At 42.3% G+C, this 14,612-nt stretch overlaps 2 protein-coding genes across 2 annotated transcripts; both read left to right on the top strand.

Annotated features, from left to right (window-relative positions):
* Nucleotides 1-439: 439 nt before the first annotated feature.
* Nucleotides 440-2,743, top strand: LOC139208310 (claudin-14-like). The gene is made up of 3 exons (XM_070837947.1): nucleotides 440-721; nucleotides 895-1,157; nucleotides 1,541-2,743. The coding sequence occupies exons 2-3, from the start codon at nucleotides 924-926 to the stop codon at nucleotides 2,045-2,047; spliced, it is 741 nt and encodes a 246-aa protein (XP_070694048.1). The 5' UTR covers nucleotides 440-721; nucleotides 895-923; the 3' UTR covers nucleotides 2,048-2,743.
* Nucleotides 2,744-7,351: 4,608 nt separating this feature from the next.
* On the top strand, nucleotides 7,352-14,396 carry LOC139208519 (high-affinity choline transporter 1-like). The gene is made up of 8 exons (XM_070838224.1): nucleotides 7,352-7,529; nucleotides 7,967-8,080; nucleotides 8,486-8,641; nucleotides 8,784-8,932; nucleotides 9,388-9,531; nucleotides 9,849-10,002; nucleotides 11,851-12,068; nucleotides 13,743-14,396. The coding sequence occupies exons 1-8, from the start codon at nucleotides 7,352-7,354 to the stop codon at nucleotides 14,394-14,396; spliced, it is 1,767 nt and encodes a 588-aa protein (XP_070694325.1).
* Nucleotides 14,397-14,612: the final 216 nt, after the last annotated feature.

Here is a 14,612-nt window from a genome sequence, read left to right as displayed (position 1 = left end):
ACAAAAGTCAATGCTTAACTACCAATGAGTCTCACATGCTCCTACTGTGAGGGAGGGGATATTTCATTGCGACCTAAAGATTGCTGGAGATTGTTTTTTTACGGCTATGTGTGAATTTGTAAATGTAGAACTCAGTACCAAGTGATCTCAAGTCAGAGATGAAAGTGTACATAATATAATTTGGCTAAATATTACACTATAAGTCTCTATTATCCATTTATTGCCACAGTTTGGGGCCCATCAGCTTGAAATGCTCTGTCATCTAGTCATTCAGTTCCTGTCTCTCTAATACCCTTCAGAGCTGTGAAGAATGTTCAAAGTTAGTGGTTTATAACCATACTCTCAGCTTGGATGGTTTCTGTAAATGTTTAATTTCCTCTCTCTCCTTTCCTGAGGGGTGGTGGGGAGCTTAACAAATAGACTGCTGTGGTTTGCCCTCCAGAGGAGAGCGTTGAACAGGTGGAGCTGAACACTGCTCTCATTAGTTACAGATGCAGTCACCTGCCACTCACCAGAGACTGATGCCAGAATACTGAAAGTTTCTGCAGCTTTTTTTTTCGCCCCGCACTCTGGAGACACTTGAGGAATGACTCAGACTCTGTGACTGGATGTGAGCTCAGTGGAATTTATTGTACTGCTGGGGACCATGCAGATAACAGGAGGAATCCAGCCTCGTCTTCAGCCTGGAGGACCGTAGTTTTGTTCTTCAAGTGTTTCTTTTGTAGGTGTCGATATGTCCTTTCTGTGTTTTTCTTATGTTATGTGCTCATCCAATGTATATATATGAGCCTGCTTTGTCACGCATGCACTTTTGTGTCATCCAAATAGTCTCTCAGTGCTCATTAACATAGCTTTCAAACTTGAACTTTGCTCTTTTACTTTGTGCTTGTGCAGCTCGAGCGTCTGTCCAAGTGAGCCGAGTCATGGCCAGCATGCCGGTTCAACTCCTCGGCTTCTTCTTGGGGCTGCTGGGGTTCGCAGGAACTGTGATCGCAACGCTGCTCCCCCACTGGCGCAACACAGCCTATGTGGGCTCCAACATCATAACAGCCACCGCCTACATGAAAGGCCTGTGGATGGAGTGTGTTTGGCACAGCACTGGCATTTACCAGTGTGAGCTGTATAGATCTCTACTGGCACTGCCGCGCGACCTGCAGGTACTACACAGGCACCATTTTGTGAAAGCTTTTATCCAAAGCACTCTATGCTATCATGACCACATGTAGTTTAATAATCAATTAGTAGTTTGAGTAATTTTTCAGAATTATTCTCAGATTTCAGCATCTAAAATGTGGGGATTTATATCATTGTAATGGAAAGCCAAGTAGCTAGGTGAGTCCAGCAGAATGTCCTTTAAAAATGTGTAACTTCTCACACAGGGTCTATCTAGTCATACTCTAAATATATCTATTTATTGATTAACCAGTGGATTGATTATAACTGCTGCAGCACAGAATGCAGGTTTCTAACCGTACAGACTAAAATCAGAATGCTCTTTAATCCCAGAGGTGAAGTGCGTGTTCATTCCCTTCCACATTAGGCTGCCCGGGCGCTCATGGTGCTGTCCTGCGTCACCTCAGTCCTGGCTTCTCTGGTTTCTGTCATGGGGATGAAGTGCACCCGCTTCGCCCGTAGCTCGTTGATCAAATCTCCCCTGGTGCTAAGTGGGGGGATTTGTTTTCTCTGCGCTGGCCTGCTCTGCCTGGTCACCGTGTCCTGGACCACCAACGACGTCATCCTGGACTTCTACGACCCCTTCCTCCCCAGCGGGCAGAAGTATGAGATCGGCCTGGCCGTGTATCTCGGATACGCCTCGGCCTGCCTCAGTCTGACCGGAGGACTCGTGCTGTGCTGGAGCAGCAGTGGTGACAGGTCACGGAGCCCCCTCCACATGCAGAGGAATCAGCCATCATCACCTCCCCCTGCCTTCCACAACATATACCCCCCTGCTCCGCACTATAAGCCCCCACAGGCCCTGAAAGATAATCACGCTCCCTCACTTTGCTCCCTTTCCAGCAGTGGCTATAGGCTCAATAACTATGTCTAACTGGTGGAAACACCAACACAGTAGAGAGCCACAGGGACTGTTCTGAAGGAAAAAGGCCTGCATCAAGTGAACACCTCTCCAGCTTATTTTAATATCTTCACAGGTATTTTTACCACCTCCATACCCATTAAGTAAAAACATAGAAAAGGGAAGAACCGTATGTTACATTACCATGTTTGACCAAAACTTTGATGTCACATTTGAAGGAACATCACAGTTAGACAGACTGCTCAGGCTTCCCTGCTAACTCCTCATGACCACATCTGAGAGCCTAACAAACCTCTGAGCGGTGTGTGCGTTAGAGAGCCGGTGACCCACTGTTGTGCACCTAAAGGACCAGAAGGTGGCAACATTTTACTGCAAATTGCCACAGAAGAGACGACATGAATCACTGTAACGCTCACGCTAATGGATAAGCAAATGTTCGCTCACTTCCTTATTGTAGCAGAGTTCTAGTGGGGATTAACTCTTTTTGAAAGCCACTTTAAATATGATAGTTCTTTAAAAGCAAAACTGGATGGTATATTTTCTCAGTTTTCATGCCAAAGAAAATAAAAACAATGATGATCAGTTTCTAATATTTTAAACATAAATAAGTGCTCGTCTGCCTTGTTTGCTGAAGCTTTTCTCACTGCAGATGCTTTGACGTGGCAAAGTTAGAAAAACACAGTTGTAACATTAATTGATGGCTACATTCTACCTCATGTCACTGAGCTTTACCGTTACTGTGATACTTACATGGAACAGAGCCAGCGTTTACAGTGTTAGTTACACCCACGACAAGTCAAAAGGTCAGCTGTGACAAAGACCTGCAGCAGGTGACAGAGTGACACCTTTTGGCCACTGATGATTACTAACAGTTTAACACTCAGGACAACCTGCTGCAGTTATAAGCATCAGACTGGCCTGTGGAGGTCTGGCTCGGGTTAACTGTCACAAACAGAAGCATTTGTTAATATGTTCTGCTCCTGATTCATCGATCTAAAATCCCCCTGCAGAGATTTGAGCAAAGCTGAAGAAGACCACTAGATGGCGACAAAGGTCTTCTGAGAGAGCAGCTGAAAGCCTTCAGTTAGAACTTGTTTTAATCCATTTAAACAACATCATTTGTAAGACATTTGAATGGCACTTACATAGAGTCTGAGTCATTAGCTATAGATACGTATGCATTAATCTTCATGGATGCTGAATACAAAGTTATTTGTGCCTCTTTTTCATGAGGCTTTCCAGGCTGCCTGCCTCAGACTACCTGTAACACTGTCGACCTGTTCCTGAGGCTTATTTGTTAGAAAACCTTCCAATTAGAGCTGCCCTCTGTCTGGCAGCCTGTCAGCCACACACACACACACATACTAAATTAGAGGACATGTCACAATTCAAGCAAGTCACTTATCCTATTTCCAGCAGTCAAACTAATCAGCATCTTCGTTCACATCAAGGAGCTCATTTATAATGCCGGTAAAAGCCCACATAATTAATTCTGTTTAGTTTGGAACTCAGTAAAGAAAAATGCTTGTAATCTTGCTGATGCAAAGTAACCATATTAAACTGCGAGGAAAATAAATGTGAATACATTTTCGAAAACAAAATGCAACTGAAATATCACAGCAAAGTGATGATTAAATTTAAAACCTGGGTCCTATTTTTTGGCATATTTTGGGTTTGAAATGACTCAGTTAGGAGGTACAGAATCTCTTGGTATTGGTCCAGTAGATCGGCTGTGATATAATCCTTTTGGGCCTCCTTGCTCATCGCAGAATGTCCACTAAAGATGCTTGTTTTTGCCACTGACAGGATCAGAGATCAGTGATAGTTTCTAACAATGTTACAGAAAGTTTTCCCTCATAGATAGATCTGTAAGATCCTTTTTGTTTAACCAGACACAGACACTGAATCGCTCTTTTCAAAGCCACCAGACTCTGTTTATAAAAAAGAGTATTTTTACCCCACCAAACATGGAAGTTGCTTGTCTAGTTGCTCTGACACTGCTGTTTTGACACTTTAGTTCTAATCTGAACTCTTTAAAACACAAAGTCATACAATAACACAGAGAAACTAACCGATTGAGGCAGTGGAAGACCTGTGAGTCTTGTGTCCTGTGAGGTAAAATTAATGTTTTTGTCAATGTAGTCTGGTTGTTTTGAAGAGAGCAATACTGTAATGGCTGTTTCTGGTTAAACATATAGGATCTTACAGGTTTGTCTCTGTAGGGATCCTTTCCGATATGATGTCAGACACTCAAATAACAATCTGAGCCTGTCAGTGGCAAAAACAAGAATTTCAGTGGATGCACATGAATGGGCATAGTTGCCCCGAAGGATTACATTACAGCAATTGTTGCTCGTTCATGGCTTGCTGAGGCGATCTAGTGGACCAAAACCAAAAGTTTTTGTACCTACCAGTCATCTCTTACACAAAATATGTAGCCCAGGTTTAAAAATACCAGAGCTATTCTTTAACATCGCTTTAATGTGATATTTCAGTAGCATTTTTCATGAATGTATTTACATTTATTTTACTCATGGTTGAAAAATACAGGAGTCATCCTTTAAGGTGTTAATAAAAGGCCTCACTCCAAAGAAAATGACACAGCAAGGACACAAAATAAACTCTCCATCAGTAGGACCACACTCACTCTTAGTTTTCACATTTCAGCACCGTGGACAGCGGCCTGAATGCTCCTCTCAAGCCTCCTCCATGAGACACAAACTGAAGAAACAAATGCAGCAGGATGACAGGTGCTGTAGCTGTGTGGACTTGTAGATCATTAATTACTGTTTCCAGTTATGGTTTAAAGACGGACGACGGGAGGTCACATCCTTTACACGGTGTACATACAGCTTATACCCAGATATACATTAGCATTTGAAGAAGATAATGTCGCTCACACACAAAGGTGTGATATACAGCCATTACAAGTGACTTCTGCCATTACACTATTCATCCTCATGTAATACACAGAGGGAGACTTGATGTATTTATGTCTACATTAGGTGACATAAGACTTAAAGTGACCAAAACAATGTTACCATTGCTCCTTCTTTGTGGCTTATGTCTACTCATATAAGTTGACTTGGAAGCTTTGATTAAATGCAAAACAAAAACTTGGGAGTGGAGTGATGTTCTGGACAAAATAAGGCTCAGAGTTGCATGCGTAAGCTGCTTCGTGAAATGAAAAAGTGATCCCGTGTTCGGTTTACACCCTCAACATTCCCCCCCCCAATACAGCCGGCGTTTGCAGAATAAACGCGATGCTTTAATCGCAAGAGGAAGCGAGAACCTGCGCAGGATCGTAAATCAGGCCTGAAATGTAACCTGGCAAAGAAAAGCTTTCATCCAACGCCAATATCATGATATTATGATATTGGAAAGCTTTCCCGGAGAGGTTGTGCGTCATGCCACTCTCTATTAGGTGCTATTTTCGTCCTGCCCTGGAAGACATTCATCCACCATCTACCCACCCTGACAGCACCCAATAAACCCACCACTCCCATTCATCTCCACCCCTCCACCCACCTCCACCCTCTCTCCTCACGCCTCCCCCTCTACCTCTCTCTCCCTCTCTCTCTATACGACGAGCATTGGTGACTTAAAAAACAACATAGGAGAATTGTGTTTGGCTTCCAAGAGGATTACTTTGCGCTACTTTAACATTTTTCCAACAAAATCGTCTTCGACACTTTCTTAAATCTTCCTTTGGAGGCCCCGCTCCTGTGATCTATTTAAACCTGTTTCCTCAGAAGGAAAGGTAAGTTTCTAATGTTTTCTTCTTTTACTTTACATGTGTTGGCTGATTATAACGACACAGTGACAGATGTTGATTTAAACAGAGATCAATAATGCAGTACCGGCCTGCTGGAACCTTTGGTGTCAGCGCAATGGGGAGCTGAAACCCACAGGTTTGATTCCGGTGATGCAGCACATGAGACACAAAACCCTTTATGCATCTATTTCAATCTCCTTTAGTTGAGGGTTCGCAGTTTTTTGACGGTGCGTCACGTTTGGGAAGCATTATTGGACTTTTACGCACAACAGCGCTTCGGGAAACAAAACCACGTCGGTCCAAATTTTTAAAGTCATATCAAGCTACAGCGCAGCCAGGACACTTCTTTTTTAGAATAGATTTGAAATGAACAGACGCTGCGTGAGTAACTTGGTCAAATAATTGGATTAACCGATGGCGCGCGTAAAACATCCTCAACTGTCTTAAAAGGTGGACAACAAGTGCGACACTAATAATCTGTGAACTCCTCTGATCAAAGCAATTATTTCGAGATTGGGAATTTCCTGATTCATGTCTCTTGATATGGTAACACATGATGGGGCGCCGGTTGTTCCTCTTCCTTTGGTGCGTCTGTTGGACACGGTGAGCGATGGTCGTGGCTTTTATCGAACCAAATCAAATGTGATTGTTTTATGCTCGCTGAATTAAACGAAGATCAAAGTGGAAAAAGCATTACAGTATTCATGAATTCTTAAAATCAAAGAGGCTTTGAGAACCGGTCGTCTACTATTTTATTGTAATGGATGAAATATCTGGTCAACAAGCAGGACTCTACTGTTTGTACGGGTTTGGTTTCACGGATTGGATGCTTTCTCACACTAACAACAAAACTTCGACTCGAAAAATACGTTTTTCGGCTTGAAATGTGGATTAGAAATTCTCCTGATGTTGTTTTCTTTAAATGTAATTTGTGGGTAAATTGAAATTTGATCTTTCTCTTGTAGCAATTCGACTTTTGAGACCTGAATTAGAAAAACATCAGATTTAGTTCGGCAAGAATGTGCATTTCTGTGTGTTTATAATACATAACTTCCTTTATTTGGTGAGCGGGGGATTTTACAATTCTCACAACTGGTCATTTGCAGTAAACCTGCAGATGATCTGTGCGTCGAAAACATGAAATTAGAATTTGAATGACTTTGTGTTGTCTGGGTGGAAAGCACTGGGTGTCTGTTTTACATAGATTGTAGTGTAGTCACTCATCACCTTAAAATTAGTGCGAATTATGCCTGTAGCTGTAGAGAATTTGGTTCGGATAGTCGTGTTTTTAAGTTTCTCAGTGGTTCCTTTCCACAAGGATTTGATCATCTCTTCATGGACGCACAGTAATTACAGTCTGTCTGCGCTGTGAAGAGAAGGTGTGAAGCTTCTGTGAAACATTTATTTCGGCTCAAAGTCAAACACAGTCCATAGAAACGCATTTCTTCCTTTTTTTTTTCCTTCAAAGTTCTCTCCATGAGAATCCACTCCTCCGCGCGCACTAACACTTGATCTCGGCGGGAGGAAGCGGACGAAAGAAGATGGCCATCCACGCCGAGGGTCTGGTGGCTATCGTGATCTTCTATGTCCTGATTCTGTTCGTGGGGATCTGGGCCGCCTGGAAGAACAAGAACTCCGCTCATGGAGGCGACCGGAGCGAGAGCATCATGGTCGGAGGGAGAGACATCGGACTGTTCGTCGGTGGATTCACAATGACCGGTGAGAAGGTCTTTGAGTCTTTGAATTTTTGTTTTTGGGTGTTCAATATATTCACGTGTGCGTCCTGTCACAGCTGTGTGCCATGTGAGGCCAGAAAAAGACAATAAATCCCACCAACATTAAATCTCTGATCACTTAAAGATGCAATAACTGCTGACTGAGAAGTTTTAAATATCTCCAAACCATAATCTAAAGGTGCCATGTCATGTTTGCATGGCTCTGTATTCCCAACACCAAATGGACTCTGTTGATCTTTGATAAATTATAATCACAACTGCAGTGAGTCCTTTTCTGCCACCAACAGACCATCATGACTTGTAGGAATCTTATTATTAGAATCAGCTTATGCAACATGGCATGCCATTAATTAGTCTCTCTTGGCAATCAGTCTGTTTTACAAGATTCATTTTAATCTACTTTTTTTTTCCTGGTTTCAGCCACTTGGGTGGGTGGGGGCTACATCAATGGGACAGCAGAGTACGTTTACCTGCCAGACTACGGCCTGGCTTGGGCACAGGCGCCCTTTGGTTACGCTCTCAGCCTGGTAGTAGGTAAGAGCCAGAGTGTTTGTGTAAGTAACAGCAATGAGCAGTTTGTCATGTTTTCAGCCATTTATTAGAAATAAGAAAAACATACTGCACATACTACACTTCTGTAAACACCACAAGATGATAACACAAGCTCGATAATGAGTCAGCATTCATTGAACTGGATTAATACTGTAATCAGTTTCAACTATGATGTTTTGAATAATACAGTAAAGTAAATGTCATACCACCCTCTGGTGCTGTAGCGTGTAGCAGGGTAGCTGTATGGTCCTACAATGTATCATACACATAAACAGGAAAGCTGCTTCAACCAGAAATCCACGACTTATTCAGGGGTTGTAAAATACACTTCTTACACTGGCCTGTTCTCTGTTTGTCTGTCTTACCCTTATGTACGACTTCATTCAGGCGGCCTTTTCTTTGCCAAGCCCATGCGTTCACGTGGATACGTCACCATGCTGGATCCCTTCCAGCAGCTGTATGGAGAAAGGATGGGGGGTCTGCTCTTCATCCCCGCACTCATGGGGGAAATCTTCTGGTCTGCAGCCATCTTATCTGCCCTGGGTAGGTGATTATCGGACAGGATTACTTCGATGTTACCTCCATGTTAGAAATATGCTCCAAGCTCATTCTGAGCACCATAACAGTTTCTCTTCTCTCTCTGATTGACGATTTGATCTGATGAACTGAATGTACTGTCCTGCAGGTGCCACTCTGAGTGTGATCGTGGACATAAACATCAACATGTCGGTGGTGATCTCAGCCCTGATAGCTATCTTCTACACTCTTGTCGGAGGACTGTACTCTGTTGCATACACAGATGTGGTCCAGCTCTTCTGCATCTTTTTGGGTTTGGTGAGTGTTACTGTCAACATCTACCCAGAGGTGACAACTGATTTCAGCACTGGACAGACTGATTAAAGATTAAAGAGTGAAGGCAAAAATCATTATTCAAAGTGTATCAGCTCAAAACATGGAGCTGTCAATAGCCATTATTTTATAATCATCTTAATGGGGTGATTTGCTAGAAAGACACTAAGTATTCATATAAGTGGTGAAAACACAGAAAAAAACATTGTGGTGTTCATATCAGACATGGGTCACATTGGCAGGAACACACTGATCTGCAGCTAAAGACACTCGTCCACAGTATGCCTTGTATTGACACTATGTCAAACTTTGTGGAACAATAAGTAGAACTTGGATTCAGTGTCAGAGCCAACAACTTTGACAGTGGAAACATGTTAAAATCCCTGATTATCTATATAGCAATAATAACATTTGCACTCTGATACCCTCCTCTCCCTCAGTGGATCAGCGTGCCTTTTGCCCTGTCCAATCCTGCCGTGTCAGACATCAGCGTTTCAGCCAAGGAAGAAATCTACCAGTCACCCTGGCTGGGGAAGATTGAGCCTGAAGACAAATGGCTCTGGGCGGACAACTTCTGTTTGCTGGTAAGCCATAATTTTGCATCAGAAGATTCACAGAGAGACAGTATATTACTGTAAAGTAAATTGTGTACACAGGCAGGGGTTTAAGTGAAGCATATATAATTAAGGCTTTTTTTATCAGTTGTTTGAGATACAGGTTTCCTTTAAAGGTGAATGAGAATTGATTATTAGCCATTTTCAGAATAACTGGAGGCTCAGTTGGCGATCTATTACATTTGCCGTCCTAAGAGCAGGTTTCAGCGCTGTGCTAGTGGTGGTAGCTGGCTGACTGTTGTGCTGTGGTTTGGTGTCTGTATTTACTATGGTGTTTCTGTTTCTAGATGTTGGGGGGGATTCCCTGGCAGGTCTATTTTCAACGGGTTCTTTCTGCCTCTTCAGCTACCTACGCCCAGGTCCTTTCCTTCCTCGCCGCCTTCGGCTGCCTGGTCATGGCCGTCCCCTCTGTCCTCATAGGAGCTATAGGGGCTTCCACTGGTGAATATATACACACTCACACATACTGGAGCGTCACTAGGCACTAAACTCCTGTTAGTCACAACTATGTGAATACTTTCAAAATGTTGAGCTCTATATGGGTTTATTGTAATAGTGAATATCACACAGCTAAAACAGCAATAAATAGTAGTTGTGTAGGTGAGAGTAGAAAGGACTTAACACTATCCAGTTGTTTTTATTTGTCTTAAAGGTACTTATATTAGCATTAGATCTAATTATATTTATTAAATTATTTTGAAGCATATGCTGATTCTAAATACCTCAGGTTGTAAATGGAAGTAAGCCAAGTGCTGAGTCAGAATTGATCAAATAGCTATGACTGATTGTAATTTATGCCTACAAATGACACAAACTGCAGTGTCACCCAACATTTCTATACTGCACACACACAGTTACTTCTGGATTGCAGCTGTTACATTACAGATGAACACAAACATATCAGACACTGATCCGTAAAGGATGTGCACGCACACAGACACAAGCATTGATTAAGCAGTTAATGAAACATCAAAAGACAATCAAAACATCCAGGAATCTAATCCTTTATTAAAACAGGAAAGTGTGATCAAAGGAAGCATAATGCCTTCCTGGGTTGTTCACACCCCATTTGCAGATGTGTATATGCAGATGTATACAGTGTCTGGAGGGTAAACAACATCAGACGGATCCTGTCACGACGGGCAGAGGAGAGAGTAATCAGACCACGCCGATTTAGTGAATATTACATCAGAAGAGGAGCTAATTAATCTGGTCCATCTGAAGCTTGTGAATATCTATGCGAGGGCGAGTGTGTATACCTCTGGAGGATGAAGAACAGGATGAAGAAAGTGGCAGAAAGACAGATGATGATGGTGGGAAGAGAACAAATGTCGTCCCACTGAATGAGAGGATGGGGACAGTGCACTACAGAGTTAGACCTCCTCGTTTCACTTCAACATAATGAGAGACTTTGATGATACCCATGATATGGTTTGGATCACTGAGCTGCCAGCTTGGCTGTAGACTCTGTTAAATTTGACCTTTTTAATCCCCAAATGTGGAAGTATTCAGTGTTTCCCCCTGAGAAACAACACATCTGTATTCCATCAGCTCAAAGTGTCTCATTAGAATCAATAGCTTAGCGCATACATTAATCATTATTAATGAAATGATTATTAATCAAATTTACAATTAAAATGCAATTAAACTGTATAATACATTCTACACTGGCTCATATTTCAAATTGGAACCAATGGTCCAATAGGCACAAACCAGTGTATTAACCATAGTTAATAATGCATGTATAACATATTTTCAATGAGAATTCGTTATTTTTGACATTCCTCTTATTGCTATGTCTTTTTTCCTTATTCTGACTAACAGTAAAGCATTACATCGATAATCTCAGCACACAGGCATGCAAAGCTCTTTTGTTTCTCAGCAACTAAAACAGGTGTATCCACGGGGCATATTATAATAAGGTCCCAAAATCTAGCCATTTGTCTGAAAAGCTGCAGGATCAGTACAAAAATTGTAATGCTGTCAGTCCACTTAAAATTCCACAAGTTGGCCAGGAACGTAATTTTATTAAGCTCAACACAAGAACATGTGCCAAGTACATCCTGTGCAACTTTAGCTATGTTAGTTTACGGCACTGCTTATTTGTTCAGGCCAATAATTCAATAATACTAATGCATTTTTTATTTGGCACATACAGTAGATAATCCTGATACTTGGATGCAGATAATATGACAGTTCAAAAAAGGCAGAAAATATGGGCTTTGACATTTACATTTATATGTTTTACAATGATACATTTTTGACAAAGCCTCCAATTTCTTCTACCAGACTGGAACCAGACTACTTATGGGTCCCTCCCTCCGAAGGATAAGGATGAATCAGACATGATCCTTCCTATAGTGCTTCAGCACCTCTGCCCACCCTACATCTCCTTCTTTGGTCTGGGGGCGGTGTCGGCTGCGGTCATGTCATCAGCAGACTCATCCATTCTCTCAGCGAGCTCCATGTTCGCCAGGAACATCTATCAGCTCGCCTTTCGGCAGTCGGTAAGAGTGCCTAAACAATAACGCTAACACACATCTGCACAGACTGAGCCAGCAGTTGCATCAGTCAAACAATCAATAAATCAATTCTAGTTTCATCCCAGTGATTCACAAATGCATCAGATCTTGTGTGAGTCTTAAAACAACAGTAGTAATTGATTTATTGTGCCTGCTAGACATGCAAAGCCAGAATCTAAACCTTCAGACAATGTTCAAACAGACGAGCTGAGACTCTGAAAAACTGAAAAACTTTCAAAATTATAGAGTAGAGTTTTCAACATCCTGTAAAACCTGGAAAATAGTTGCCCAATTTTGTAGTCTCAGAAAACAAAGAAAATGAGAGAAAAAGTATAATGTCCTGGAAAATTATTTCAACATTTTCCCATTTTCCCTCAGCTGAGAATGAACAACTGGGATATCTGTCAGAGCTCCCCAAAACAGCAATACTCATTGTAGCTTATGGACAAGAGTATGTTGAATAGGTTGCTCTTGGTTAAGTTCTGAAAGATGTCTCTGAAGTGCTATCATGTGACATGACTTGGGGGTATCCCGAGTCATGTCACATGATAGCACGTGCAGGTTGGATGACATTACAACTTAAGCTGCCAACACTCCGAACAATCTAAGCTGCCAGCTGGTAACCGTGGAAGTTTTTATTAGATTCATATATTAATGATGCTGTCTTCCCAAATCTGACTAGAAGCAATGGTATCAAATGTGTTTTGGGCATTGATGAGAGAGCTGAATATTAATGAATGAGAAGCTGAGGCCAAAATAATGAATTGGAGTCCAACTGAATGTGAGCCAAACCCAGGCTAAATACTGGCTAATGGTTCTTTTTTACTTTGCTAGTATTGCCTCTTCTAACACAGTATTGCATTGAAATGTTAACATGAAATGTTAAACGTCTGATACTAACGCACAAGTAATTCTTTTGAGTCAATATTGGTCACACATAGCAACAATTGCTGCCATCCCTTCATTCAAATGGCCTAACCATCATCCCCAGTTCATCAAATACTGTAACCCCGACTCTTTGTCATACCAATACCTGTTTGTCATACCAGCTAAATCTTCACTGAACATGAAGGCCTGTAAACCAATCTCCAGAAAAGAGTTTTAACCCCGTAGTGGATTATATGTTAGTCCTTTGTTGATATGAAATGTGTATTTTGATGTTAGCCACGTTAGCAGCATGGCTCAGCAACCATTGGATGGATTGCCGTGAAATACTGTGCATGCACTGATAGTCCCCAGAGATCATGAATCCTAGTGACTTAGGTGAACCCTTGACTGGTCCTCCTCTTGACCTGCCACCAGCAGGTTGACATTTTTGGTTTTTATGTGAAATCTCTGAGTTGTCAGAATAAGTTTCATGTTTCTCATGGACTGCTTCTAAATTTGATGCATGTATTAATGTTCTCCTCTGGATGAATTGGTGATCCTCTGACTTCTCTTAACACCAGGTCAGGTGTCAGTTAACATGCTAAACAGCTGCTAAACATCAGCAGGTTGCCATGCCCATGGTGAGCAAGTTAGCATGTTGACATTAGCATTTAATCCAAAGCACTGCTGTGCCAAGGCACAGCCTCCCTCCCCGTCCTCAGCCTTGTGTTCTTCTCATTTTATGTTTCCTCCTTCACTTTGTTAACTCTTTCTTCTCTTTTTCTCCTCTAGGCCTCAGATAATGAGATTGTTTGGGTGATGCGCGTCACCATATTTGTATTCGGAGCACTTGCCACTGCTATGGCGTTGCTAACAGGATCTGTGTACGGCCTGTGGTACCTGAGCTCTGACTTGGTCTACGTCATCATCTTTCCCCAACTTCTAAGTGTGTTATTCATCAAGGGCACCAATACCTATGGCTCTGTAGCTGGCTACATCTTTGGTCTTTTGCTGCGCATTGGTGGAGGGGAGCCCTACCTCAAACTTCCTCCCTTCATCTTCTACCCTGGTTGGGTGATGCAGGAGAAGATCCACCACCTCACTGGGGATGTAGAGCACTTTGTCCAGCAGAGATTCCCGTTCAAGACTGTGTCCATGCTGGCATCCTTCTTAGCAAATGTGTCCTTTTCTTACTTGACAAAGTACCTATTTGAAAGCGGTATGCTGTCACACAAGTACGACTTCCTGGACGCTGTGGTGTCCAAGCATAGCAAGGAGATCATGGATAAGGCCACTCTGGTGAGCAACCATGATAACATCATTCTTTCAGAGATGGCACCCGTCAAGCAGGGCCTGGGTGCATCCCTCGCTGGGACATTCACCAACACTGAGGTCCTCAGTGATGATGGTGCGTCCAGTCCAGAGGTTTATGAAAATGAAAACTAGGCAACAAAGGCACAAAGAAAACTAGAAACAAGGAATTTGAAGAAGAAGGAATAATCAAAGAGGCATCAACATTCTTCAGGAAACTTGCTACTGCCGCACTGGAGGCCAAATCAACAGAAATCTGCTGTGGCTTCTGAGTGACTCCACAAGTTTGTTTTATGCTGATGACATGGTGCCTCCTTCTTTTTTAAGATCCCTTGCCTAGAGCCAGGAGGT

The sequence above is a fragment of the Pempheris klunzingeri genome, chromosome 10, assembly GCF_042242105.1.
Source record: "Pempheris klunzingeri isolate RE-2024b chromosome 10, fPemKlu1.hap1, whole genome shotgun sequence".
Taxonomy (NCBI): domain Eukaryota; kingdom Metazoa; phylum Chordata; class Actinopteri; order Acropomatiformes; family Pempheridae; genus Pempheris; species Pempheris klunzingeri.
This window is presented reverse-complemented; position numbering and strand designations above follow the sequence as displayed.

What these genes read in the sequence shown, in the direction of transcription:
- LOC139208310 (XM_070837947.1), top strand. Translation starts at nt 924, where the DNA reads ATGGCCAGCATGCCGGTTCAACTCCTCGGCTTCTTCTTGGGGCTGCTG. An exon ending in CACTGCCGCGCGACCTGCAG is followed by an intron (nt 1,158 to 1,540) that starts GTACTACACAGG and finishes CTTCCACATTAG; the next exon opens with GCTGCCCGGGCGCTCATGGT.
- LOC139208519 (XM_070838224.1), top strand. Translation starts at nt 7,352, where the DNA reads ATGGCCATCCACGCCGAGGGTCTGGTGGCTATCGTGATCTTCTATGTC. An exon ending in CGGACAACTTCTGTTTGCTG is followed by an intron (nt 9,532 to 9,848) that starts GTAAGCCATAAT and finishes TTCTGTTTCTAG; the next exon opens with ATGTTGGGGGGGATTCCCTG. An exon ending in AGCTCGCCTTTCGGCAGTCG is followed by an intron (nt 12,069 to 13,742) that starts GTAAGAGTGCCT and finishes TTTCTCCTCTAG; the next exon opens with GCCTCAGATAATGAGATTGT.